General features: G+C 38.7%; 1 protein-coding gene across 2 annotated transcripts in view; it reads right to left on the bottom strand.

The window, feature by feature from the left end:
• The window catches only part of LOC126297736 (rab GTPase-activating protein 1-like), a 153683-nt gene extending 134412 nt beyond the window's left edge, over window positions 1–19271 (bottom strand). The window contains exons 1-3 of one of the 2 annotated variants that reach the window (XM_049988884.1): window positions 19176–19271; window positions 18513–18857; window positions 9498–9681 (exon numbers count right to left, since the gene is read on the bottom strand). In XM_049988884.1, the coding sequence (XP_049844841.1) occupies window positions 9498–9681; window positions 18513–18855 (527 nt within the window). In that variant the 5' untranslated portion in view covers window positions 18856–18857; window positions 19176–19271. Of the gene's footprint in view, window positions 1–9497; window positions 9682–18512; window positions 18858–18956 lie in introns of both variants that reach the window. The other variant, XM_049988883.1, reaches the window with a different exon arrangement.
• Between the last annotated feature and the right edge of the window lie 7109 nt (window positions 19272–26380).

Raw genomic sequence — 26380 nt, 5'->3', positions numbered from 1 at the left:
GTATGGTATTGAGACATGGGGTGGGGCACCAGCTGTCTATACAGAAAGGCTCTTCAGACTACAAAAAAAAGGCAGTAAGATTGGTAGCTAAAGTAAATACTAGAGAACCTTGTAGAGAAATCTTCAGAAATAATACAATACTAATTACCTACTCTATGTTCACCCTGCAGGCAATAATGTTTGTGGAACAAAATCCAGAATGCAATGTAACAAACAGTAATGCATACAGGTAAAATAAATGGGGACGGGAAAATGTTCACAGAATTGCCATTAAAAAAAGCTACAGACAGCAGTCCATACACAATAGGAACAATATTTTATGACAGACTATCTTCTGACCACAAGACATCTAATTTAAACACCTTAAAGAATAAACTTAAGTTTTTGTTAATAGAGACAAGCTGTTATTCAGTAGAAGATTTCAAGTTGTACTATCACTTTCCAAAACAGTGTATACAGCATACAGCATAATATATACTTTCACTAATGAAATATTAAATGCTCTGAGTAACCGGAAGTCACCCGTTGGGATTTTTTGTGATCTCTCAAAGGCTTTTGATTGTGTAAAACATGGAATACTTCTAGATAAGCTCAAGCACTATGGTATGAATGGACAGCACTCAGATGGTTTAAATCATACCTAACTGGAAGACTGCAGAAAGCTGAAATAAGCAGTGCACATAATATGCAAAAAAAAAGCTGGTGATTTCTCAAACTGGGGAACAAGCAAGGATGGGGTGCCGCAAGGTTCGGTCTTGGATCCTCTGCTGTTCTTAATATATATTAATGACTTGCCATTCTATATTCGCAAAGATGCAAAGCTGGTACTTTTTGCCGATGATACAAGTATAGTTATCACACACAACAGACAAGAATTAACTGATGAAATTGTAAACGATGTTTTTCAGAAAATCATTAAGAGGTTCTCTGCAAATGGGCTCTCATTAAACTTTGACAAAACACAGTATATACAATTCCACACAGTAAATGGAATGACACCATTAACAAATATAGACTTCGATCAGAAATCGGTAGCTAAGGTAGAATATTCAAAATTTCTAGGTGTATGCATTGATGAGGGGTTGAACTGGAAAAAAACACACTGAAGATCTGCTGAAACGTTTGAGTTCAGATACTTATGCTATTAGGGTCATTGCAAATTTTGGTGATATACATCTCAGTAAATTAGCTTACCACGCCTATTTTCAGTCTCTGCTTTCGTATGGCATCATATTCTGGGGTAACTAACTCATCATTGAGTAAAAGTGTGTAAGTGTGTTCATTGCACAAAAGCGTGTAATCAGAATAATTGCTGGAGCTCATCCAAGATCATCCTGCAGACACTTATTTAAAGAGTTAGGGATCTTCACTGTAGCCTCATAATATATGTATTCACTTCTGAAATTTGTTATTAACAATCGGAACGAATTCAGAAGTAATAGCAGTGTACATGGCTACAACACTAGGAGAAAGCATTATCTTCACTACTCAAGGTTAAATCTAACTTTGGCTCAGAAGGGGGTAAATTATGCTGCCACAAAAGTCTTTCGTCATTTGCCTAATAGCATCAGAAGTCTGACAGGTAGCCATATAGCATTTAAAAGGAAATTAGAAGAATTTCTGAATGGCAACTCCTCATTAGATAAATTTTTGGATATACACTACTGGCCATTCAAATTGCTACACCAAGGAGAAATGCAGATGATAAACAGGTATTCATTGGAGAAATATATTATACTATAACTGACATGTGATTACATTTTCATGCAGTTTGGGTGCATAGATCCTGAGAAGTCAGTATCCACAACAACCACCTCTGCCCGTAATAACGGCGTTGATACGCCTGGGCATTGAATCAAACAGAGCTTGGATGGCGTGTACAGGTACAGCTGCCCATGCAGCTTCAACACGATACCACAGTTCATCAAGAGCAGTGACTGGCGTATTGTGTTGATCCAGTTGCTCAGCCACCATTGACCAGACATTTTCAATTGGTGAGAGACCATGAGAATGTGCTGGCCAGGGTAGCAGTCAAACATTTTCTGTATCCAGTAAGGCCCGCACAGGACCCGCAACATGCGATCGTGCATTATCCTGCTGAAATGTAGGGTGTTGCAGGGATTGAATGAAGGGTAGAGCCACGGGTCGTAACACATCTGAAATGTAATGTCCACTGTTCAAAGTGCCGTCAATGCGAACAAGAGGTGACCAAGAAGTGTAACCAATGGCACCCCATGTCATCACGCCGTGTGATACACCAGTATTATGACGACGAATACACGCTTCCAATGTGCGATCACCGCGATGTCGCCAAACACAGATATGACCATTATGATGCTGTAAACAGAACCTGGATTCATCCAAAAGAATGGCGTTTTGCCATTCGAGCAACACGTTTGTCGTTGAGTACACCATCACAGGCGCTCCTGTCTGTAATGCAGCGTCAAGGGTAAACGCAGCCATGGTCTTCGAGCTGATGGTACATGCTGCTGCAAACATCATCTAACTGTTCGTGCAGATGGTTGTTGTCTTGCAAACGTCCCCATCTGTTGACTCAGGGATCGAGACGTGGCTGCACGATCCATTACAGCCATACGGATAAGATGCCTGTCATCTCGAATGCTAGTGATACGAGGCCGTTGGGATCCAGCACGGTGTTCTGTATTACCCTCCTGAACCCACCGATTCCATATTCTGCTAACAGTCATTGGGTCTCGACCAACGCAAGCAACAATGTTCGCGATACGATAAACCGCAATTGCGATAGGCTTCAATCCGACCTTTATCAAAGTCGGAAACGTGATGGTACGCATTTCTCCTCCTTACACGAGGCATCACAACAACGTTTCACCAGGCAATGCTGGTCAACTGCTGTTTGTGTATGAGAAATCGGTTGGAAACTTTCCTCACGTCAGCACATTGTAGGTGTCGCCACCAGCACCAACCTTCTGTGAATGCTCTGAAAAGCTAATCATTTGCATACCACAGCATCTTCTTCCCGTCGGTTAAATTTCGCGTCTGTAGCAAGTCATCTTCGTGGTGTAGCAATTTTAATGGCCAGTAGTGTAGTAAGTGGGTAATTTCCCCACCCTCCACCCAAAGAAGGCAAAAAAAATTTAAAATATTAAGTGTCATGTAATATTTTGTGTAATGTAATATCTTGTATAGACCCCTTTTATTAACCTGATATGTTCCACATCATTATGAAGTATCGTAGTCAAGATCTATGGAACAAATACTAATCTAATCTTTGTTTTTTCAACAACAACAAAATATCTGATCTTCACACACTATGTCAATATACACATTTATATTTCGAGCTGTAATGCCTCTCTGTAAAACAGTGTATACAGGGTGTTACAAAAAAGTACGGCCAAACTTTCAAGAAACATTCCTCACACACAAAGAAAGAAAATGTGTTATGTGGACACGTGTCTGGAAATGCTTACTTTCCATGTTAGAGCTCATTTTATTACTTCTCTTCAAATCACATTAATCATGGAATGGAAACACACAGCAACAGAACGTACCAGCGTGACTTCAAACACTTTGTTACAGGCAATGTTCAAAATGTCCTCCGTTAGCGAGGATACATGCATCCACCCTCCGTCGCATGGAATCCCTGATGCGCTGATGCAGCCATGGAGAATGGCGTATTGTATCACAGCCATCCACAATACAAGCACAAAGAGTCTCTACATTTGGTTCCGGGCTTGTGTAGACAAGAGCTTTCAAATGCCCCCATAAATGAAAGTCAAGAGGGTTGAGGTCACGAGAGCGTGGAGGCCATGGAATTGGTCCGCCTCTACCAATCCATCGATCACCAAATATGTTGTTGAGAAGCGTACAAACACTTCAACTGAAATGTACAGGAGCTCCATCGTGCACGAGCCACATGTTGTGTCGTACTTGTAAAGGCACATGTTCTAGCAGCACAGGTAGGGTATCCCATATGAAATCATGATAACGTGCTCCATTGAGCGTAGGTGAAAGAACATGGGGCCCAATCAAGACATCACCAACAATGCCTACCCAAACGTTCACAGAAAATCTGTGTAGATGATGTGATTGCACAATTGCGTGCGGATTCTCGTCAGCCCACGCATGTTGATTGCGAAAATTTACAATTTGATCATGTTGGAATGAAGCCTCATCCGTAAAGAGAACATTTGCACTGAAATGAGGATTGACACATTGTTGGATGAACCATTCACAGAAGGGTACCCATGGAGGCTAATCAGCTGCTGATAGTGCATGCACACGCTGTACATAGTACGGAAACAACTCGTTCTCCCGTAGCACTCTCCATACAGTGACGTGGTCAATGTTACCTTCTACAGCAGCAACTTCTCTGACCCTGACATTAGAGTTATCGTCAACTGCACGAAGAATTGCCTCGTCCATTGCAGGTATCCTCGTCGTTCTAGGTCTTCCCCAGTCGCGAGTCATAGGCTGGAATTTTCCGTGCTCCCTAAGGCGCCAATCAATTGTTTCAAACGTCTTCCTGTTGGGACACCTTCGTTCTGGAAATCTGTCTCGATACAAACGTACCGCGCCATGGCTATTGCCCCGTTCTAATCCATACATCAAATGGGGATCTGCCAACTCCGCATTTGTAAACATTGCACTGACTGCAAAACCGCGTTCGTGATTAACACCAACCTGTTGATGCTACGTACTGATATGCTTGATGCTAGTACTGTAGAGCAAAGAGTCGCATGTCAACACAAGCACCAAAGTCAACATTACCTTCCTTCAATTGGGCCCTGGTGGTGAATTGAGGAAGTACAGTACATACTGACGAAACTATAATGAGCCCTAACATGGAAATTAAGCGTTTCCGGACACACGTCCACAGAACATCTTTTCTTTATTTGTGTGTGAGGAATGTTTCCTGAAAGTTTGGCCATACCTTTTTTTAACACCCTGTATAGCATAAGTTTGTTTCTGCAACAACAAAAATTTATGACTTTCATTATTTATATCAGCAAGTGCACTTATGAATGTTAGCTAAACCTTTGTATATGTGAACTAAAGTCTATAACAATGTCCAAAAACTCATTGTCCATGGACAGCGGAAAAAAAAGAAAAAAAAAGCACTTTGACGACTGTTCTATCCATCACAGAAAATTGCAGCTCGAATCAATTGCAAACCCACCAATGGTGTGAAGGTGTATGACATTACACTGACATCTGACCATGTCTTCCAGTGATTCACTTTTTCTTTATTTTTTTCTCAGACAGTGTATATCCAAAACAAAAGGCACAAATATACCATTTAGATAAATATACTGAATAGCCCAGGTGGTTTTATAAATGAGTGTGTTATATACAGAAGGATGCTTGATAATAAAGGGGAAAATGTGATGCCGAAATGGTCATTTTAAGTTTGTTGGAGGAGAATCTGCATGTTGGCCATCATATTTTGATGGATAATTAATACCATAGCCTTGTTTAACTATTTTAAAAATGAAAACACACTACACTAGCTGCAGTGCAACACTATGTTTCATATTATTAGTTATCCGGTACAAATTGTGTGTGGTTAAAAGAACATTGTACAAGAGGGACCAACTGAATGGGTCAGTGCAGTTGTTGAGACACTGATCTCATATTTAGCAGGATGGAGTTCGCTCTGTCTGGCCATCCTGATTTAGGTTTCACAGAGTTTTCCTAAATAATCTCAGGCAAATGCCAGGATGATTACTTCTGGTAGTCCATGGCCACCTAGCTGTAATATCCTTGTAAAACCAAACCTATATATATTCTATGAGTATGCTTATATGAGCTATGGAGTTTCACGGTGATAAATTGACAAATCCTACGTCATTGTGAGATGATCCCTGCATAAATAAATAAGAGAAACACCCATTAAGAAACTGTATCTGCGAAACTGGTGAACAGTAATAAAAATTACCATATTGACTATGCATGATAAGAAAACAGAACAATAGATGAGATGCTAACCACACTTCCACAGAATTTCTGTATACTATGGAACTGTTACTGAATATACATAAGCAAAGAACCTCAAATTGCTGTGAGTTGTCAACTACAATGCAATTTTTTCTGAGAGTTAGAGGCACAACCAGGTGTTGATTTATTCGTGTGAATGAAAGACCATTAGCTGATCTAAGAAACTTTTTTTCACTCAAGCTGGCATTCTATTTTTTCACTTGTAATTACCAGTATAACAAATACTCTGAGAGGAAGACTGTGATTTATGAATAAAGAATAAAAATAATAAAGTGACTACCTATACAAAGTGAAATCCTAAAATTTATGAAAAAGGCACCTCATAACAAAAAACACACTCAGCAAAACCAGAAACAAACTAATGGGAAAAATGGCAATAGATCATAAGTGTTGGCAGAATTTTTTTTAAATAATGCTTCGAATATTTATAACTCTCAGACAGTGTTTAGGATTTATCATGCAAGCCTAGTGCAGCTGACAATTGTATGTGTTTTTGCATCTAGCAACCCCACTGTGCGCAAATTATATTAGCTGTCCCTCTCATACAATACTTGAACTTAACAATTCTGCACAAGTATTATTTCAGCTTGCAGCTCATGCATGATTACAAACACAGGACTCATGGGTGAGTGACTTCCACTGATGCCTCCAGTGGCTTTATGAACACATTTTGTTCAAGGTTCAATTCTTCCAGACTAAAGTAAGTTCAAGTGAGAAACATGAAGAAAGGAAAATGAAGGTTATACACTCCATAAACGACAAGGCATTGGAGATGAAGCTAAAATGAGGGGACTTAATTGGCCATGTCCTTTCATGGGAACTATCCTGGCGTTTGCTTTGAAAATCGCTTAACATCTAAATCTGGATGGCAAGATGGGAATTTGAATCATTGCCCTCAAGTCCAGTGTCTTACCACCTCAATTGGTAAATGATCAAAATGAGAAACCAATGCCTAGAAAACTTTTTTTCCTTGACAGAATAATTGAAGCAAATCGGTGATGCCACTACTGGTAGATTCAATAAATTTTTGGGATCCAACTAGTGGCGATAACTAAAATTTGTATACTTCACAATTCTGTATACTTACCAATTGAGGTGGTAAGAACTGGACTTGAGGGCAGTGATTCAAATTCTCATCTTGCCATCCAGATTTAGATGTTCAGGGATTTTCAAGGCAAATGCCGGGATAGTTCCCATGAAAGGACATGGCCAATTAAGTTCCCTCATCTGAGCTCCATCTCTCCAATGCCTTGTTTATGGAGTGCATAACCTTAATCTTCCTTTCTACACCGTACTACCTAATCCAGGTACAGATGGCTCAGAGTTTTGACAATAATCCATAGGTATTGCTAATTATAACTGTGCCAAAATGGAAATGAACATTTCAGCTCATAATAAAACAAGGTTAAACCAACTTGACTTAAATATATGCATGATACTACTTGCCCATTATGTTATTTTAATGGCCTACTAAAAATGTCAAAAGTTTGAAGTAACTTTGTGATCCCAACACCATGGCCTCCCCTTGTTAGTATTTATTGAGCAACGTTTCTATGGTGGCAGGAAGAAGCTCTTTCCATTAGCTGAGGTTTCATAAGGGGAAAATACCAAGTATTTCAAGAAAATCCTTTTTTGGATTTATCACATTTGCATGAAAAATGATCTGAGTACAGATTACTGATTCCTCCTATATCCATTAGAGTATATATGTATAATTGAAAGTACTAAAACTGTCTTATTATTATTATTATTATTATTATTGTTATTATTATTATTATTATTATTATTATTATTATACATATGAAACTAATGTCATACTATTTTGGAAACCAAATAGAGGGGAATGCACAGCCCTACCCCATTCTCAGGCAAAAAATGTTGTGGGATATAGCATTTGTTTTTTCTCAAGGTACCAATGCATATTAGCCGCTTTTTTAACAAGGAGGTGCCTAAGGAATTGGTGATGTACCTGTTATCCATTATAACATTTCTTCCAGAGCCTTCAATGTGAGTAACAGGCCTACCTACAACGTCAAAGGGGGAGAAACATTGTTTGGTCTTGTAGGTTGTTTCCCACAATACACTTCAATATGCTAAAACAAAAAAATCTTTATCCCGTACTTCACCAGTTCGTGCAGGATACACTGAACAAAAGAACAACATTCCCGGAAGCTTGCAACTTCTCATCTATAAAACATATGCCTACCCTGTAAGTGATCTTTCAGTTCACCAAAAAGTCATTTAATATTTGCCTTATTTTAACAAGTTTATCAGTTACTCTTCTTTCTTGTCTTGTGCCCTTGTCATCAAAACGCATACAACACAAAAGGAACAAAAATCTTCTGCAGCTCATCACAGATCTTGTAATCTCAATCCTGTGTCATCTGGTGTCCACAGTTCAATGACAGTGTGGTTTGTTTCTTTTGTCTTGATGAGGTACAGCAATCCAAACAATGCCATTATTTCCACTTTGTAGTTTCTTTAGTATCCCTTTCTCTGAAACTGTACACACACTTTCTTTCTTAGACTGAGGTGCCATACTTGGTGAAAATATGTTTATTGGTGGTGACAATGAAACATTAAGATGGAGAAATAATTTTAACAGTGACTATTGGTTTCACAGTACTGCCGCATGTACTTGGGGTGAAATACTGATTACTTTTAGTGTTTTGCTGCACACTCAATAAATGTACTCTTAATGAGTATTGCCACAGCATAATTTATGTTACGATAATGACTCGGCATTGACAATATTTGATTGTCCTGTTTGTAATGAGGAAACAGAGATGTTTTGTTGAAAATGAGTAGAGCGTTAAATACAGAGCAAGCTGTCTTCCTTAGGGCTGACTGATTACAATAAGCACAGTGTCATAAGCACGGTTGTAGTTTAGTTGGTGGTTTAGTTCACACTGACTTTATTTGTTATGATCCTTTAGTAATATCACTTGTTAATTCTTTCATGTATGCAGGCCTACACAGATCACTTTTTTTCACTTCCTTTCCTTCAGCACAAATGAAATAAAATCAGAGCATGAGAAAGTAATATATCTGTTGCATTACACTCACAAACAAAACCAAACAAACTTCAAAGAAACAGAACACACATATTTTCATAATAAAATAGTTGCAAGAATATGCAGCAAATGAAGCTTCCTCATACAAAGAAGATTAAAAGTAAAATACAACACACCTTAGGTGCAGGATGAATTTGTCTCAATCATTATGAAGAGATGCAATAATTAAAAATTTACTGCACTATACTACCTTTTACAGCCATTCTCAAATTAAGTATGTCTTTGTATAATGTCAACAATGGCTACAACACAACAGATAAATTTGGCATTTTGTTGAATGTTTGGGAAACATGGAATGTAATGAACTAAAGCACATAATTAATTAAACATACTGTTAGAAACTATGTAAAGACAGATTTGATCTGGTTACAAAGTTAGGGCAGATGCAGTGCATGCCTGGAAGTAAAATGGAATAAAAGATTCATCTGTCACAATATTAACACTCACACAACTGTTCCATCTGAAGAGCTTGGAACGGACACAGAAATTTTAATTCCACTTTCTATAGACTGTTCATTTAATATTGCCATATTCCTCTGAATCTCTGCTTCACTTTTAGGAGCATTTATGGCAGCTGAACCAAGATATGTTACTCCATTAAAAATAGTACACTCCTGTTGCACATCTGGAACTGAAAAATTGCTGTTTAAATGAGTAGATCTTTTGTAGCTGCATTACTACACTAGCACAAACAAGGAAACAATCTCTTAAATATACATCTATTTCATATTCAATGCAAAAGTGGTGGAGGAATCAATTATACACAGACACATTATATAACAGAGCCAAAAAAGAGTTTTTCTTCATGAAAAGAAAATGTTAAAGCTATTGCAGCTAATTGTACAAACATCATTGCAACTGGAAAAACTTTTAAATCTTCCTTCATACATCAATATTTCAGTCACAGTTTATTTGTTACATTTATTCACTTTTTTATCTCGTTGTTGTTGTTGTTGTTGTGGTCTTCAGTCCTGAGACTGGTTTGATGCAGCTCTCCATGCTACTCCATCTTGTGAAAGCTTCTTCATCTCCCAGTACCTACTGCAACCTACATCCTTCTGAATCTGCTTAGTGTATTCATTTCTTGGTCTCCCTCTACGATTTTTACCCTCCATGCTGCCCTCCAATACTAAATTGGTGATCCCTTGATGCCTCAGAACATGTCCAACCAACCGATCCCTTCTTCTGGTCAAGTTGCGCTACAAACTTCTCTTCTCCCCAATCCTATTCAATACTTCCTCATTAGTTATGTGATCTACCCACCTAATCTTCAGCATTTTTCTGTAGCACCACATTTCGAAAGCTTCTATTCTCTTCTTGTCCAAACAATTTATCGTCCATGTTTCACTTCCATACATGGCTACACTCCATACAAATACTTTCAGAAATGACTTCCTGACACTTAAATCTATACATTTTATATCCTCTGCACTTCGACCATCATCAGTTATTTTGCTCCCCAAATAGCAAAACTCCTTTACTACTTTAAGTGTCTCACTTCCTAATCTAATTTCCTCAGCATCACCCAACTTAATTCAACTACATTCCATTATCCTCGTTTTGCTTTTGTTGATGTTCATCTTATATCCTCCTTTCAATATACTATCCATTCCATTCAACTGCTCTTCCAAGTCCTTTGCTGTCTCTGACAGAATTACGATGTCATCGGCGAACCTCAAAGTTTTTATTTCTTCTCCATAGATTTTAATACCGATCCCAAAATTTTCTTTTGTTTCCTTTACTGCTTGCTCATTATACAGATTGAATAACATCGGGGAGAGGCTACAACCCTGCCTTACTCACTTCCCAACCACTGCTTCCCTTTCATGCCCATCGACTGTTATAACTGCCATCTGGTTTATGTACAAATTGTAAATAGCCTTTCGCTCCCTGTATTTTACCCCCGCCACCTTTAGAATTTGAAAGAGAGTATTCCAGTCAACATTGTCAAAAGCTTTCTCTAAGTCTACAAATGCTAGAAACGTAGGTTTGCCTTTCCTTAATCTTTCTTGTAAAATAAGTCGTGAGGTCAGTATTTCCTCACGTGTTCCAGTATTTCTACGGAATCCAAACTGATCTTCCCCGAGGTTAGCTTCTACTAGTTTTTCCATTCGTCTGTAAAGAAAAACGCGCATTAGTATTTTGCAGCTGTGACTTATTAAACTGATTGTTCGGTAATTTTCACATCTGTCAACACCTGCTTTCTTTGGGATTGGAATTATTATATTCTTCTTGAAGTCTGAGGGTATTTCACCTGTCTCATACATCTTGCTCACCAGATGGTAGAGTTTTGTCAGGACTGGCTCTCCGAAGGCTGTCAGTAGTTCTAATGGAATGTTGTCTACTCCGGGGGCCTTGTTTCGACTCAGGTCTTTCAGTATTCTGTCAAACTCTTCGCGCAGTATCTTACCTCCCATTTCGTCTTCATCTACATCATCTTCCATTTTCATAATATTGTCCTCAAGTACATCGCCCTTGTATAGACCCTCTATATATTCCTTCCACCTTTCTGCTTTCCTTTCTTTGCTTAGAACTGGGTTTCCATCTGAGCTCTTGATGTTCATACAAGTAGTTCTCTTATCTCCAAAGGTCTCTTTAATTTTCCTGTAGGCAGTATCTATCTTACCCCTAGTGAGATAAGCCTCTACATCCCTACATTTAGCCATTTTGCACTTCCTGTCGATCTCATTTCTACGACGTTTGTATTCCTTTTTGCCTAATTCATTTACTGCATTTTTGTATTTTCACCTTTCATAAATTAAATTCAGTATCTCTTCTGTTACCCAATGATATCTACTAGCCCTCGTCTTTTTACCTACTTGATCCTCAAAGCTACCCATTCTTCTTCTACTGTATTTCTTTCCCCCATTCCTGTCAACTGTTCCCTTATGCTCTCCTCGAAACTCTGTACAACCTCTGGTTTAATCAGTTTATCCAGGTCCCATCTCCTTAATTTCCCACCTTTTTGCAGTTTCTTCAGTTTTAATCTACAGGTCATAACCAATAGATTGTGGTCAGAGTCCACATCTGCCCCTGGAAATGTCTTACAATTAAAAACCTGGTTCCTAAATCTCTGTCTTACCATTATATAATCTATCTGATACCTTTTAGTATCTCCAGGGTTCTTCCATGTGTACAACCTTCTTTCATGATTCTTAAACCAAGTGTTAGCTATGATTAAGTTGTGCTCTGTGCAAAATTCTACCAGGCGGCTTCCTCTTTCATTTCTTAGCCCCAATCCATATTCACCTACTACGTTTCCTTCTTTCCCTTTTCCTACTACCGAATTCCAGGCACCCATGACTATTAAATTTTCGTCACCCTTCACTATCTGAATAATTTCTTTTATTTCATCATACATTTCTTCAATTTCTTCGTCATCTGCAGAGCTAGTTGGCATATAAACTTGTACTACTGTAGTAGGTGTGGGCTTCGTATCTATCTTGGCCACAATAATGTGTTCACTATGCTGTTTGTAGTAGCTTACCCGCATTCCTATTCATTATTAAACCTACTCCTGCATTACCCCTACCTGATTTTGTGTTTATAACCCTGTAGTCACCTGACCAGAAGTCCTGTTCCTCCTGCCACCGAACTTCACTAATTCCCACTATATCTAACTTTAACCTATCCATTTCCCTTTTTAAATTTTCTAACCTACCTGCCCGATTTTCTCCTGATAACGACATCCTCTTGAGTAGTCTCCACCTGGAGATCCGAATGGGGGACTATTTTACCTCCGGAATATTTTACCCAAGACAACGCCATCATCATTTAATCATACAGTAAAGCTGCATGCCCTCGGGAAAAATTACGGCCGCAGTTTCCCCTTGCTTTCAGCCGTTCGCAGTACCAGCACAGCAAGGCCATTTTGGTTATTGTTACAAGGCCAGATCAATCAATCATCCAGACTGTTGCCCTTGCTACTACTGAAAAGGCTGCTGCCCCTCTTCAGGAACCATGCGTTTGTCTGGCCTCTCAACAGATACCCCTCCGTTGTGGTTGCACCTACGGTACGGCTATCTGAATCGCTGAGGCACGCAAGCCTCCCCACCAACGGCAAGGTCCATGGTTCATGGGGGGAGGTTTATCTCATTAGTGCCTGCTATCCACTCACCTCTGTGTTCCAAAAGCCAGCTACAATTGAATATTCCCCCTTTGACAAGTTTCATTGGCAATACAAGAAATGAGCCTTTTCATAAAATATAATTTTTGCATGTTTATTGGTTTCACAACAGTGGGCAATGGATAGTTTGAAAAATGTGTGTCTCCATTATTTTTCTTCGATGAGAAGAACCAAGAGAAATTACTATTTGTCACTAACAGTGACTTAACTTTTACACACATTCAAAAACATTATTAGACGTTTCTAGCATAGTAAAAGATGCACTGCATAATGACTATGATACTTTTTCATTAAGCAGTGGAGCGAAGGTTTCAGAAAATCTAAGGTAGATGCGCATAAATAAGGACCAGTATCAATTTTTAACTATTTAGATGCATTAAAGACACACACACACACACACACACACACACACACACACACACACACACACACACACACAGAGAGAGAGATTTTTTTTTTTGGGGGGGGGGGGGGATGAAAATACTGCCACAGTGATTATAAGGAATCACCATAAAACTTTAATTATTACATTGAAAGTAAGTCAGTAAATAAATAAAACAAAGTTTTATAATTAATTTATTGTTTGTTTGCGGGTCCATGTCTGCAGTAATAATTCAATATGCTTTTCTCATGGCACAATACTGTAGCATGCAACTACAAAAGCCAAAACAAAATGGCACAGTCTGTTGATGAAGTAGACTGTCATTCAGTAATTGATCTTTTGCAGACGTGGACATGTTATAGCTGTGTCAGGCCAACCTAGACAGATAAAGAAGTCATCTGGATTGGCATGCTACAGCTGCAACATTTCCACTGCTGTCGAAAATGAATTACTGCAAGAAACTAAACTTTACCAAAGGTGTGTCATTTTGTTTGAGCTCCCCTGGCAGTGTGCTATGGTACTGTGGTGCGGGGATTTCAAAGTGTATTACACCTGTATACATATACTGTCAATCATCATCATCATTTAAGACTGATTATGCCTTTCAGTGTTCAGTCTGGAGCATAGCCCCCTTATAAAATTCCTCCATGATCCCCTATTCAGTGCTAACATTGGTGCCTCTTCTGATGTTAAACCTATTACTTCAAAATCATTCTTAACTGAATCCAGGTACCTTCTCCTTGGTCTGCCCCGACTCCTCCTACCCTCTACTGCTGAACCCATGAGTCTCTTGGGTAACCTTGCTTCTCCCATGCATGTAACGTGACCCCACCATCTATGCCTGTTAGCCCTGACTGCTACACCTATAGAGTTCATTCCCAGTTTTTCTTCAATTTCTTCATTGTGGAAACCCTCCTGTCATTGTTCCCATCTACTAGTACCTGCAATCATCCTAGCTACTTTCATATCCGTAACCTCAACCTTGTTGATAAGGTAACCTGAATCCACCCAGCTTTCACTCCCATCCAACAAAGTTGGTCAAAAGATTGAACGGTGCACAGATAACTTAGTCTTGGTACTGACTTCCTTCTTGCAGAAGAGAGTAGATCATAGCTGAGCGCTCACTGCATTAGATTTGCTACACCTTGCTTCCAGTTCTTTCACTATACTGCCAAACAAAAACAAAATTAGTTCTGGTCCATAAATTTATATTTTCATTGTGATGGTTAAAACTTTTTAACTACCTTTTGTAAACAGCAGACTTGAATAAAAAACTGTGCTTTGAGGTGCTTCGAACTATTTGAAAGCTTACATCCCTTTACTGAATGTATTTTTGAACAGCATTGAAACACATTCCTTTTGTATGTAGGCTCTCTCTGTACTCCTCCCTCTTTCCCACTTTCTTTCCACTATATAAACACAGTATGTAAATGCGACTCGAAGGACAATCACTAGGAGTGTATGTGTGCTGATAGATCAGTGACTAATAGCAACTGCAGTTTGCCAATTTAATATAGAGGAGACAACATACACACTGTTAGCTAGGCTTGTGTTTATTTAAGAAAGCATTTGACAAATATATGAGGGCCATAACGAAAGCAAAGAGCATAATCTTTAATCTTTGTTTTTTAGACAAACAAAGTACATCATATTAATCTATATATTTTGTGCCAGTTTTCAACATAGTCTCCATTTGTTTGCATACATCATTCCTATCATTATACAAATACAAAAATACACCTGCAGTAAAACTCTGTGCCAGTTTCCCGAAGACACTGATGCTCTGCTTGTTGAACATCCTCCACTGTCTCATAGCAATGGCCTCACACCTGACAGAACCGAAAAGTAGGTAGTCAGAGGGTGTCAAGTAGGGATTGTAGGAAGGATGTGCAGGATTTTCCCACCCAAATGTCCTGCTCTTCTGTACAGTGACATGAGCAGTGTGAGGACACCCATCATACTGTTGCAGGTTGATTTTCCCATGGTGTTTATTGCACAGTGCACAACAGAACCTCGGAGGTGTTTGGATATAGTGAGCAGCATTTATAGCTAGTCAAAGTTCAAGAAAATCAATCAATCTATCCTTGTTGCATTCCATGAAGACAGTTCGAGGGCAACTGCTATTAGGCTCATCTTGGATACCAGTGTTACCATCTTTGAATTTTTTCACCCAACACCTAACACTAGTGATGTGGGCTGGGCAAATGCCCAGTGAGCAGGACATTTATACAAGGGTAGGAACTGTAGTAGTGGCATCTATTTATTTACAGTTCATACAAAATAGATACGTGTTTCAAAGTTTTACTGACCTTCAAAGTAGTCACCAGCATTGTGTATAACCTGTTGCCAGCAATGTGGAAGTCGTAGGATATTATTGGCAATGTCAATGGTGTTGACAGTTCGAGCGGCGTGGTCTGTGATCATCACCCCGTCTCGAAGCTGGTCATAGGTTGTGTTCCAAAAATGAACAGCATAGAGACAGAAGTGTGACACTTTCTGCAGGACCTGACCATCATCTTGCAGGACAATACTCAAGCATGTACAGTGCAAGCTGTTACTGATTTGTTTGACTGATGGGGCTGCTAAGTGCTATACCACCTACTGCACTGCCCTGACTTAAGTCCTCGTGAGTTCAACTCGATTCCTAAACTGAAGGAAACACTTCATGGCATTTGCTTCAGAACTGCTACAAATCTGTCGGTTAATACACTGCGCCACTCGAACTGTCAACATCACTGGCACTGCTAAGAGTAGCCTATGACTTCCACATCGCTGGCGAAGGGTTATACACAAAGCTGGTGTCTACTTTGAAGGTCAGTAAAACTTTGAAACATATCTATTTTGCACAAGCTGTAAATAAATAGTTGCCACTATTAAAGTTCCAACCCTTGTAAATGGGCATTTGCCCAAAGCAGTTTTCAATTCCCAGAATCTGGGCATTTATTTAAAAAAAGCACTTTTTAAAGTTTCTCATAATTTACCAATTAAAATAAGGGATGGAACAATAGTGCTGATATTAAAAGTTAATAAATGTTTACACTTAGACATATGTATGTTATTCATTGCCTCTATTATTAAGAATGAAAGGAAAGAAGAGAGAATCTTTTTATTACAAGCATTCCAACTTGCAGTACCAAGGATGGGTGCATGTTGCTGACAGCAGCTTATCATGTATGATGTCCTTTCTCTTTTTACATGTTCTACTCCTCACACACACATACCACACTGTGTAGAACAGCTGTGTAGTGGTAAGCCGGTATGAAAAAAACATTATCCTTGGGTCATCGCTTTGTAACATAACACACTTTATAATCCATCTTAGATTTCTGAATAATATTGAAGAATGATTATTAATAACAAAATTATTACTGAATGTATTAAACAGCTGGCATATGCTTCTTGGTGATAAATGCTTTCTTAAATGTTAAATTGTTTTCAGTGAAAAAAATGCTTTGGTGTCAGATGTAGTGACATTTGAGACAGACTGTTCTTAGTGTTCTATTCTGCTGATTTCTTTATATACTTTCAAATGATTGCACTGCTGTGAAGATAAAATGAGAACACACACACAAAAAAGATTTAATAACAAAGAAATGATTAACAAGATGCTGGAATTGTTCGATTCCAATACTTGTCAATTCCTAGAGAATCGGTGATTCTTGGAATTGTGGAATTGGAACATGGCACTTTTCTAATTAAAATCATTATGGATAAACTTTTGTCCTCTTAATTTTTTGCAGCAATATAGTATAAGCAAGAAAAACTACATAAGGGCTGGCTGCTTAATATAAACTACATTTTATTTCAAAAATTACCTTTAAACTTGCATATTGCTTTCTTTTTTTATCATACACTACTACAAGAATTGACATTATTAAAGATGTAAAAAGTTATTTTTACAGACCAATTTAATTCCTCATATAACCCTCCCCTAACTCTCAAGCAACTTTTTTTTTCTTTTTAACTCTGTTACCCAACCACTTCAAAAGCAGTGTTGCAAAACAACTTCTCCAATACAAAATATCAGCTTAATTTTATTATAAGCACTGCTTATCAATTAATCTTTAAAATGCATAAATGCCTGGGCATTTGCCTCAATTTATCAATGCCCAGGCATTTTGTACCACTATCTGGCGCCCATGCAGACTCTCCATAGTCACGTTCAAGTCTGCAAATGTTATTGGAGGGGGGGGGGGGGGGGGGGGCACTACCGCCCACTCACCACAAAACTTTAGTCTTCCTGCTGCAAGATAATAAGTAAAGAGACATGCGCTGTCTTTACAGTCACGCTGATGTGGTCCATACATATTCCAGTTATGGTATAAAAGTCCTCATGTGCTCAATATTTTTACTTAACTTAGAATATCTTCAGTCACCCACCATGGTAAAAATGGCAATCATTTACATAGGCCTACACAAGTACTGCACAAGTGCAAAATCAGTGTACTAGCCAACAATTATACTTATCTCACTCCAGGATCATCCAAACAACACTCCCGAATTCCTACTTTTATGTGGTGATGGCTTCGTAATTCATAAGTGTGAAAAAACGCTAATTATACACGAATTATCCAATTTACATTTGCACAGCACACTTTCTTAACATTTATTCTGCAGAAAAAAAAAGGTTGGCGCAAAGGTAAATTTATTTCAATACAAGGGATGTTTACTACTACAAAATAAGAGTAATTGTAGAGGGGGTTGGGTTGTTTTGGGGAAGGAGACCAGACACCGAGGTCATCGGTCTCATCGGATTAGGGAAGGATGGGGAAGGAAGTCGGCCGTGCCCTTTCATCCCGGCATTTGCCTGGAGCGATTTAGGGAAATCACGAAAAACCTAAATAAGGATGGCCGGACGCGGGATTGAAGTAATTGTAGATTCCAGCTAGTGAAATTACATTTATAAATGTATCAACATTCATTTCACTTCTTAACAATAACGAACTCTGCTCACCATTTGTTAATTCTTCATTCTTCATGGTGTCTTCCTTCTCTACTTCATTTGATGGTGAGTTTGAAATGTCTGAGTCCTCATTATAAAATATGCTTTTGCCGACAATTTTAATAGCTTCTGCATCTGAAGACTGGGTAACAGCTGCATTATTTATACTATTTTCCATTTTCGGACTCTGACAGTCTTCTGACAGCACTTCTCTCAAATTTTTTCTTAAGTCATCAATGCTACCGTCATCTGCAATATGGAGCTGGGGTCTATTGATGGTATTCCCAGCTAAAATCTCATATTCTTCACTAGTAGTACCTGATTCGTACGACCTTACACTCAGGCTATCTTCCATACCTATATAAAACGAATTACCAGTGATGCAGCATGCATAAACGACTACTATCGCGATAAACAATTAACTCTAACAATAAAGTTTTAATTTATTAGGTGTACTTAAATCACTTTAAATCCAAAGTGACAGAATGAACGGGAGGGGCGTGTTTCTGTATACATATACAAAAGCGCTGCCATTGCAAATTATTCGTTGCCATGTTCTGGGAATTACTTTAACATTCTAACCCTGGTATGGATTATTACTAAACACAACACTCAACGCTGAATCCATCATCTGTTAATCACATCTTAAACAATTGACATCTTCTGTCTCCCCACCTGTCAACAAACCACCCACATCAACTTAAGTCTATAATCTTTGCAACTGCACAGAATCATGCGTCTAGCCGCAGCAGCAACGGAGACAGTGGACCACTGAGGATAGATGAGAATAGATGTCGCTGCGACGGTCAGACAGTAATCACATTACGTAAATATTTGCTGTCTGCTCACGGTGCTGTAATTCTTCGCAGTGGTAATATTAAAAAAATCGAATTCATGGTTAAACGTGAGAAGTGATGACAGAGTTTCGCAAGTTTCAAAGCACACACATTGTCTGTTAAATGGTCCCACGAAAACTCTGGTTGTAATTAATTTCATTTGAACCAGCATATATCTTCGAAGCGTAAGAATGCTAACGCCTGTGAAAGAATTAAACTTTTCCCAATTTGTGGACACGTATACGATAAGAAAAACACTCCATAACATTTGCAGCAACAGTTGATTTCTATAGAATGGAGAATTTGAGATAAGACAGTTTAACATTCGAAAAATAAAAGACTCGATTAGTAAAAGAAACTAATTCTATATTTGTAAAGCTACGTGCTCCAAAAATTAAAGATGGCATCTATAAAGGAAACGTAACTAAACACTCATGCATGCCATTTTAAAGTACTGCTCAAGGGTATGGAACCCACACCAGATATTACTAATGGGGGTATTGAACGTGTTGGTACAAAAAAAAAAAGCGCATGGGTAAAGGATTGTTTGACTAGTGGAAGAGGGTCAGCAAAATGTTGAGACCCCTGATTATTGGCTGACGCGTGAAGAGAGACGCCAGTATCTTGTGAAAACCTACTTACAAAAATTCGAGAATGAATATTAAGTGAATAATCTAGAGATATTTTGCCAGTCGTCAACATAACGTCCCAGTAGTGACCACAAAGACAAGATTAAACTAACTGCCGCACGCACAAGGGCATTTAAACAGTCATTCTTCTCATGCTCCATACCTGGATCAGTGGGAGAGAAACCTTGTACGTGGTATCTTCTGCCATCTGCATCATACTGGTTTGCAAAGTGTCGCTGCAATTTTTCGACTTATTTTTTTAGCCATAGCAAGTTGGTATGTGTTAAAGTATGTCTATACAATGCCCATCTCATAGCGCACAATCGCTGATGGTAAGGAACAACAGCTCATAGCGCATGCACAAAAAGTAGTGGAAGGAATGGCTATATGGAAGCGCATTCTCGTGTCCACAGGTTACCTCATAATATTTTTATTATTTGTTTACTGGCTTTTTGTAGCAAACAATATAGCTATTACAGTTGTTTAGGTTGTCACTTCAGTTAAATTCTAGGTATATATATATATATATATATATATATATATATATATATATATATATATATATATATATATATATATATATATAAGCTACAAGAGGGGGAGATACAGCTCTGACATAAAACTAATTAGTTGTTGCAATTTTGTAATTTTATATATACACTCCTGGAAATGGAAAAAAGAACACATTGACACCGGTGCGTCAGACCCACCATACTTGCTCTGGACACTGCGAGAGGGCTGTACAAGCAATGATCACACGCACGGCACAGCGGACACACCAGGAACCGCGCTGTTGGCCGTCGAATGGCGCTAGCTGCGCAGCATTTGTGCACCGCCGCCGTCAGTGTCAGCCAGTTTGCCGTGGCATACGGAGCTCCATCGCAGTCTTTAACACTGGTAGCATGCCGCGACAGCGTGGACGTGAACCGTATGTGCAGTTGACGGACTATGAGCGAGGGCGTATAGTGGGCATGCGGGAGGCCGGGTGGACGTACCGCCGAATTGCTCAACACGTGGGGCGTGAGGTCTCCACAGTACATCGATGTTGTCGCAAGTGGTCGGCTGAAGGTGCACGTGCCCGTCGACCTGGGACCGGACCGCAGCTCAGCGACGCACAGATGCACGCCAAGACCGTAGGATCCTACGCAGTGCCGTAGGGGACCGCACCGCCACTTCCCAGCAAATTAGGGACACTGTTGCTCCTGGGGTATCGGCGAGGACCATTCGCAACCGTCTCCATGAAGCTGGGCTACGGTCCCGCACACCGTTAGGCCGTCTTCCGCTCACGCCCCAACATCGTGCATCCCGCCTCCAGTGGTGTCGCGACAGGGGTGAATGGAGGGACGAATGGAGACGTGTCGTCTTCAGCGATGAGAGTCGCTTCTGCCTTGGTGCCAATGATGGTCGTATGCGTGTTTGGCGCCGTGCAGGTGAGCGCCACAATTAGGACTGCATACGACCGAGGCACACAGGGCCAACACCCGGCTTCATGGCCGTACACCCCTGGTGATCGTTTGAGGGGACACTGAATAGTGCATGGTACATCCAAACCGTCATCGAACCCATCGTTCTACCATTCCAAGATCGGCAAGGGAACTTGCTGTTCCAACAGGACAATGCATGTCCGCAAGTATCCCGTGCCACCCAATGTGCTCTAGAAGGTGTAAGTCAACTACCCTGGCCAGCAAGATCTCCAGATCTGTCCCCCATTGAGCATGTTTGGGACTGGATGAAGCGTGTTCTCACGCGGTCTGCACGTCCAGCACGAACGCTGGTCCAACTGAGGCGCCAGGTGGAAATGGCATGGCAAGCCGTTCCACAGGACTACATCCAGCATCTCTACGATCGTCTCCATGGGAGAATAGCAGCCTGCATTGCTGCGAAAGGTGGATATACACTGTACTAGTGCCGACATTGTGCATGCTCTGTTGCCTGTGTCTATGTGCCTGTGGTTCTGTCAGTGTGATCATGTGATGTATCTGACCCCAGGAATGTGTCAATAAAGTTTCCTCTTCCTGGGACAATGAATTCATGGTGTTCTTATTTCAATTTCCAGGAGTGTATATAACTACAAAACTGCAACAACCAATTCATTTTTTATGTCAGAGCTTTATCTCCACCTCTTGTAGCTAAGATACTATTAAACTATTGATTATATTTGATTATATTATATTATATATAATATATAGATTATTCTCACTCATTAACGTTTTAATCTTTGTTGGTAAGGGAATCATCATTTTTGCATGGTTATTGCATAGGTTATTTTGATGTGAAACATATTTGGAACATCCCAGTGTCAAAATCCCATTGCCTTCTGGATGTTCATTGCATGTGGGAGAGCCCATCACTCCAATCCTGTAGAGGCATGTAGGGGCACATGCATGCCCCAATCTTATGCTAATAATTGATGTTACATACCTCCTTCGCAGATTTTACTGACTATATTGTTTTTCTGTGTGTAGTCCACTGGAGTGAAGCAGACGAAAAGCCCTTTTTTCTGCTGTAATGTTTGCCACTGCTGTTCCCATTGATTGCATGACTCCTTTTTTTTTTCTTTTTGTAACATGGCAAAAGCCAGAATATAGAAGCTGATTGAATATTGGGTCCCCTTCTTTGATGCTTTCTTTTGCAAGACCATCTGCTACTTCATTATACTGCATACCTAAGCGTCCTTTAACCCACCTTAGATATACTGATTTATTTTCCTGCAGCCATCTGCTATAGATCCGCTTCTTCAAACCGCCCTTGTGATCAAAACCTGACAGCAGAAGCTTGAATATAATTCAAGTTGATGGGCCACAAGAAAATGCTATCACAAGAAGTAGTTATTAAAGCACTGGCTATAGTAAACATTCACATTGCCCTTCACAAAATGATACTGCAGTCTGGTCGCTTTTCATAGACATATCATGCTGATCAACAGCGTATGATGACGAAGTACATAGATATTGTCATGTCATAATCATTCTCAAGTATGGATACCAAAGCAGAGTTGTTAATATAGCACAGCATTTAGAAATGAAAACATATTTGTTACAAATAACAACATAGAGACAGCTGAAGAGCAGAGCTATTTATACAATGATGAAGTTTTCCAGAATGCTAATATTTATACAAACAGTAGAAATTCCAGATTGCTGATATTTACACATCTGAAGATTCCAGGATAAATAAACATTAAAATACAAGATACTTCAAGAAACTACCAGAAAACATAAATAATAAATAACTAATAATTGTTGGTGGTCAGGTTTCAAGTGCCTACTTACACCATGGCAGTTAGAGACGCAAACCTTTATGCTATGTACAACAGCTGATCACGTAGCTCGCTCTCCTGCAGCAACATTGAGCCACTGTTTTAGAAGTTCTCACTAGAACCAATAACAGCACCAAGGAGTTAGAACATGTCAATTTTCTTCTCTATGGCAACACTGGTGGATCATTGTATTCTGGTCACATTGTTACATATTCCAGAGTCTAATGGGTCTTCAGTTTCCTTGAACCTACCATCATCAATCTGCAGAAGAGATAAAATAAGGCCAACAGCACACTTTATGGGTCTGGATCCAATTAATCACTATTCAGTTAATTTAAATTGAGAAAACTCTTTTAAATAAAAGAGTGCTAATATGAATCTACATTATTCTTTCAATTTAACTGAATTACATCAAAATGATATTAATTAATACCATTAATTTTAATCAAATATAAAACCAATGAAAAACCCAAATAAGAAAAAAATTTAATTTTGGAGATTATATATTAAATTTATAAACACGTTTTGTAATCAGTTTTTAATTTTTTAATACTTAATATTTTCCTTTTAAATTTTTTAAATTATAATTTTGCAGCTTTAAAAACCTAATAATTCTTTCCAACTATCGTTTTTCAAAATCGAAAGAATATTTTATTCTTAAAAATCTAATAAACTTCTTGTTTTTCATATTAAAAAATGAACATTTATTATATTCATGATTTCCATTAAAAATAAATCAGTTATAATGTTCTTTGATTATTAAGCTGTATTTCCAATCACCTTAATCTTCTCTAAAACTAATAACATTATCTATATCTGAGAAAAAGGTAATTTAACATAATATAAATATAAAATCTACATGTTATATTAAAATTTTTATATTTTTTATGAAATAACACGTCTCATGTTGCTTTTAAAATATATTTCATATTACAATTTTCTAATACTGCTAAACTTTAAAATATACATTTATATAGATATATTTTTATTTTTGATATATTTTAGACTACATTTCTCACATTTATTTGAATAATTCTCTTTGGAGTCTTATAAAAACAATTTAGATCTTCAATTGATTGATAGTTCACACTTTTTTAGAATTTATGTACCCTCATCATTATTTGGTTGCAGTATTTTCAAACAATACTAATATATTCGCCTGTTCATCACTCGGAATTCGTTTTAAAAGTTCTTTGTAATAACATTTAATTCATTTTTTTATAAATCGTGTTCATAAAAATTTCCTTTCATTACTTCCCCAAATGAAGCTTTTAATTTGTACATGACTGAAATAGAATGAATATGTTTACCTGTTTGGAAAATTGCTGTTGACCAATTAGCTGCCTAGCGTTTTTCAAAAATCCCTTGATTTAATTATTCTTACTTTAGCACTTATTTAATATTTCCCCTTGCTACCTTCAAAATTTGTTAATTAAACAGATTGCAATAAAATGATTTAGTTTTTTTAACTCGTTTAGTTTAATTTTTATTATTGAATGTTCTGAATTAGTATATTAATCAATTAATTTGGAAACAAAATCGATCTATTTCTTCTTTCGCTTTAAGTCATATTATTTCACATTTTTTTCCTTTACTGTTCTAGTAAATCTTTCAGCAACAGAAATTTTTAATCCATAGAAATTGAATATGATTAATTTTATATTTTTTCATAAGTTCTTAAAATTTTTATTATAAAATTCTTTTCCATTATATGTTTGTAAAATTCTTTAAATTTTTTCCAAAGAATAAGTCATATTTTTAGCTGTCTTACCCTTAAATGGAGTAGCCAAGGCATATTTTGAAAAAAAAAGATTATACAGGGTGTTACAAAAAGGTATGGCCAAACTTTCAGGAAACATTCCTCACACACAAAAGAAGAAAAGATGTCATGTGCACATGTGTCCAGAAACGCTTAATTTCCATGTTATAGCACATTTTAGTTTCGTCAGTATGTACTGTACTTCCTCCGATTCACCACCAGTTGGCCCAGTTGAAGGAAGGTAATGTTGACTTCGGTGCTTGTGTTGACATGCGACTCATTGCTCTACAGTACTAACATCAAGCACATCAGTACGTAGCATCAACAGGTTAGTGGTCATCGCGAATGTGGTTTTGCAGTCACCACAATGTTTACAACTGCAGAGTTGGCAGATGCCCATTTGATGTATGGATTAGAATGGGGCAATAGTCGTGGCGCGGTACGTTTGTATCGAGACAGATTTCCAGAACGAAGGTGTCCCAACAGGAAGGCGTTCAAAGGAATTGATCGACGTCTTAGGGAGGACGGAACATTCCAGCCTATGACTCGTGACTGGGGACGACCTAGAACGACGAGGACACCTGCAATGGGCGAGGCAATTCTTCGTGCAGTTGACGATAACCCTACTATCAGCGTCAGAGAAGTTGCTGCTGTAGAAGGTAACGTTGACAACGTCACTGTATGGAGAATGCTACGGGAGAACCAGTTGTTTCCGTACTATGTACAGCGTGTGCAGGTACTATTAGCAGCTGATTGGCCTCCACGGGTACCCTTCTGTGAATGGTTCATCCAACAATGTGTCAATCCTCATTTCAGTGCAAATGTTCTCTTTATGGAAGAGGCTTCATTCCAACGTGATCAAATTGTAAATTTTCATTGTCAACATGTGTGGGCTGACGAGAATCCGCACGCAATTGTGTAATCATTTCATAAACATAGATTTTCTGTGAACGTTTGAGCAGGCATTGTTGGTGATGTCTTGATTGGGCCCCACGTTCTTCCACCTACGCTCAATGGAGCACGTTATCATGATTTCATACGGGATACTCTACCTGTGCTGCTAACACATGTGCCTTTACAAGTACAACACGACATGTGGTTCATGCACGATGGAGCTCCTGCACATGTCAGTCAAAGTGTTAGTATGCTTCTCAACAACAGATTCGGTGACGGATGGATTGGTAGAGGCGGACCAATTCCATGGCCTCTACACTCTCCTGATCTCAACCCTCTTGACTTTCATTTATGGGTGCATTTGAAAGCTGTTGTATATGCAATCCCGGTACCAAATGTAGAATCTTTGTGCTCGTATTGTGGATGGCTGTGATACAATACGTCATTCTACTGGGCTGCATGATTGCATCAGGGATTCCTTGCGACGGAGGGTGGATGCATGT

This window comes from Schistocerca gregaria, chromosome X (genome assembly GCF_023897955.1).
Source record: "Schistocerca gregaria isolate iqSchGreg1 chromosome X, iqSchGreg1.2, whole genome shotgun sequence".
In the NCBI taxonomy this organism is placed as follows: domain Eukaryota; kingdom Metazoa; phylum Arthropoda; class Insecta; order Orthoptera; family Acrididae; genus Schistocerca; species Schistocerca gregaria.
The sequence above is the reverse complement of the archived record's forward strand: the minus strand, read 5'-3'. Positions and strand labels throughout refer to the sequence as shown.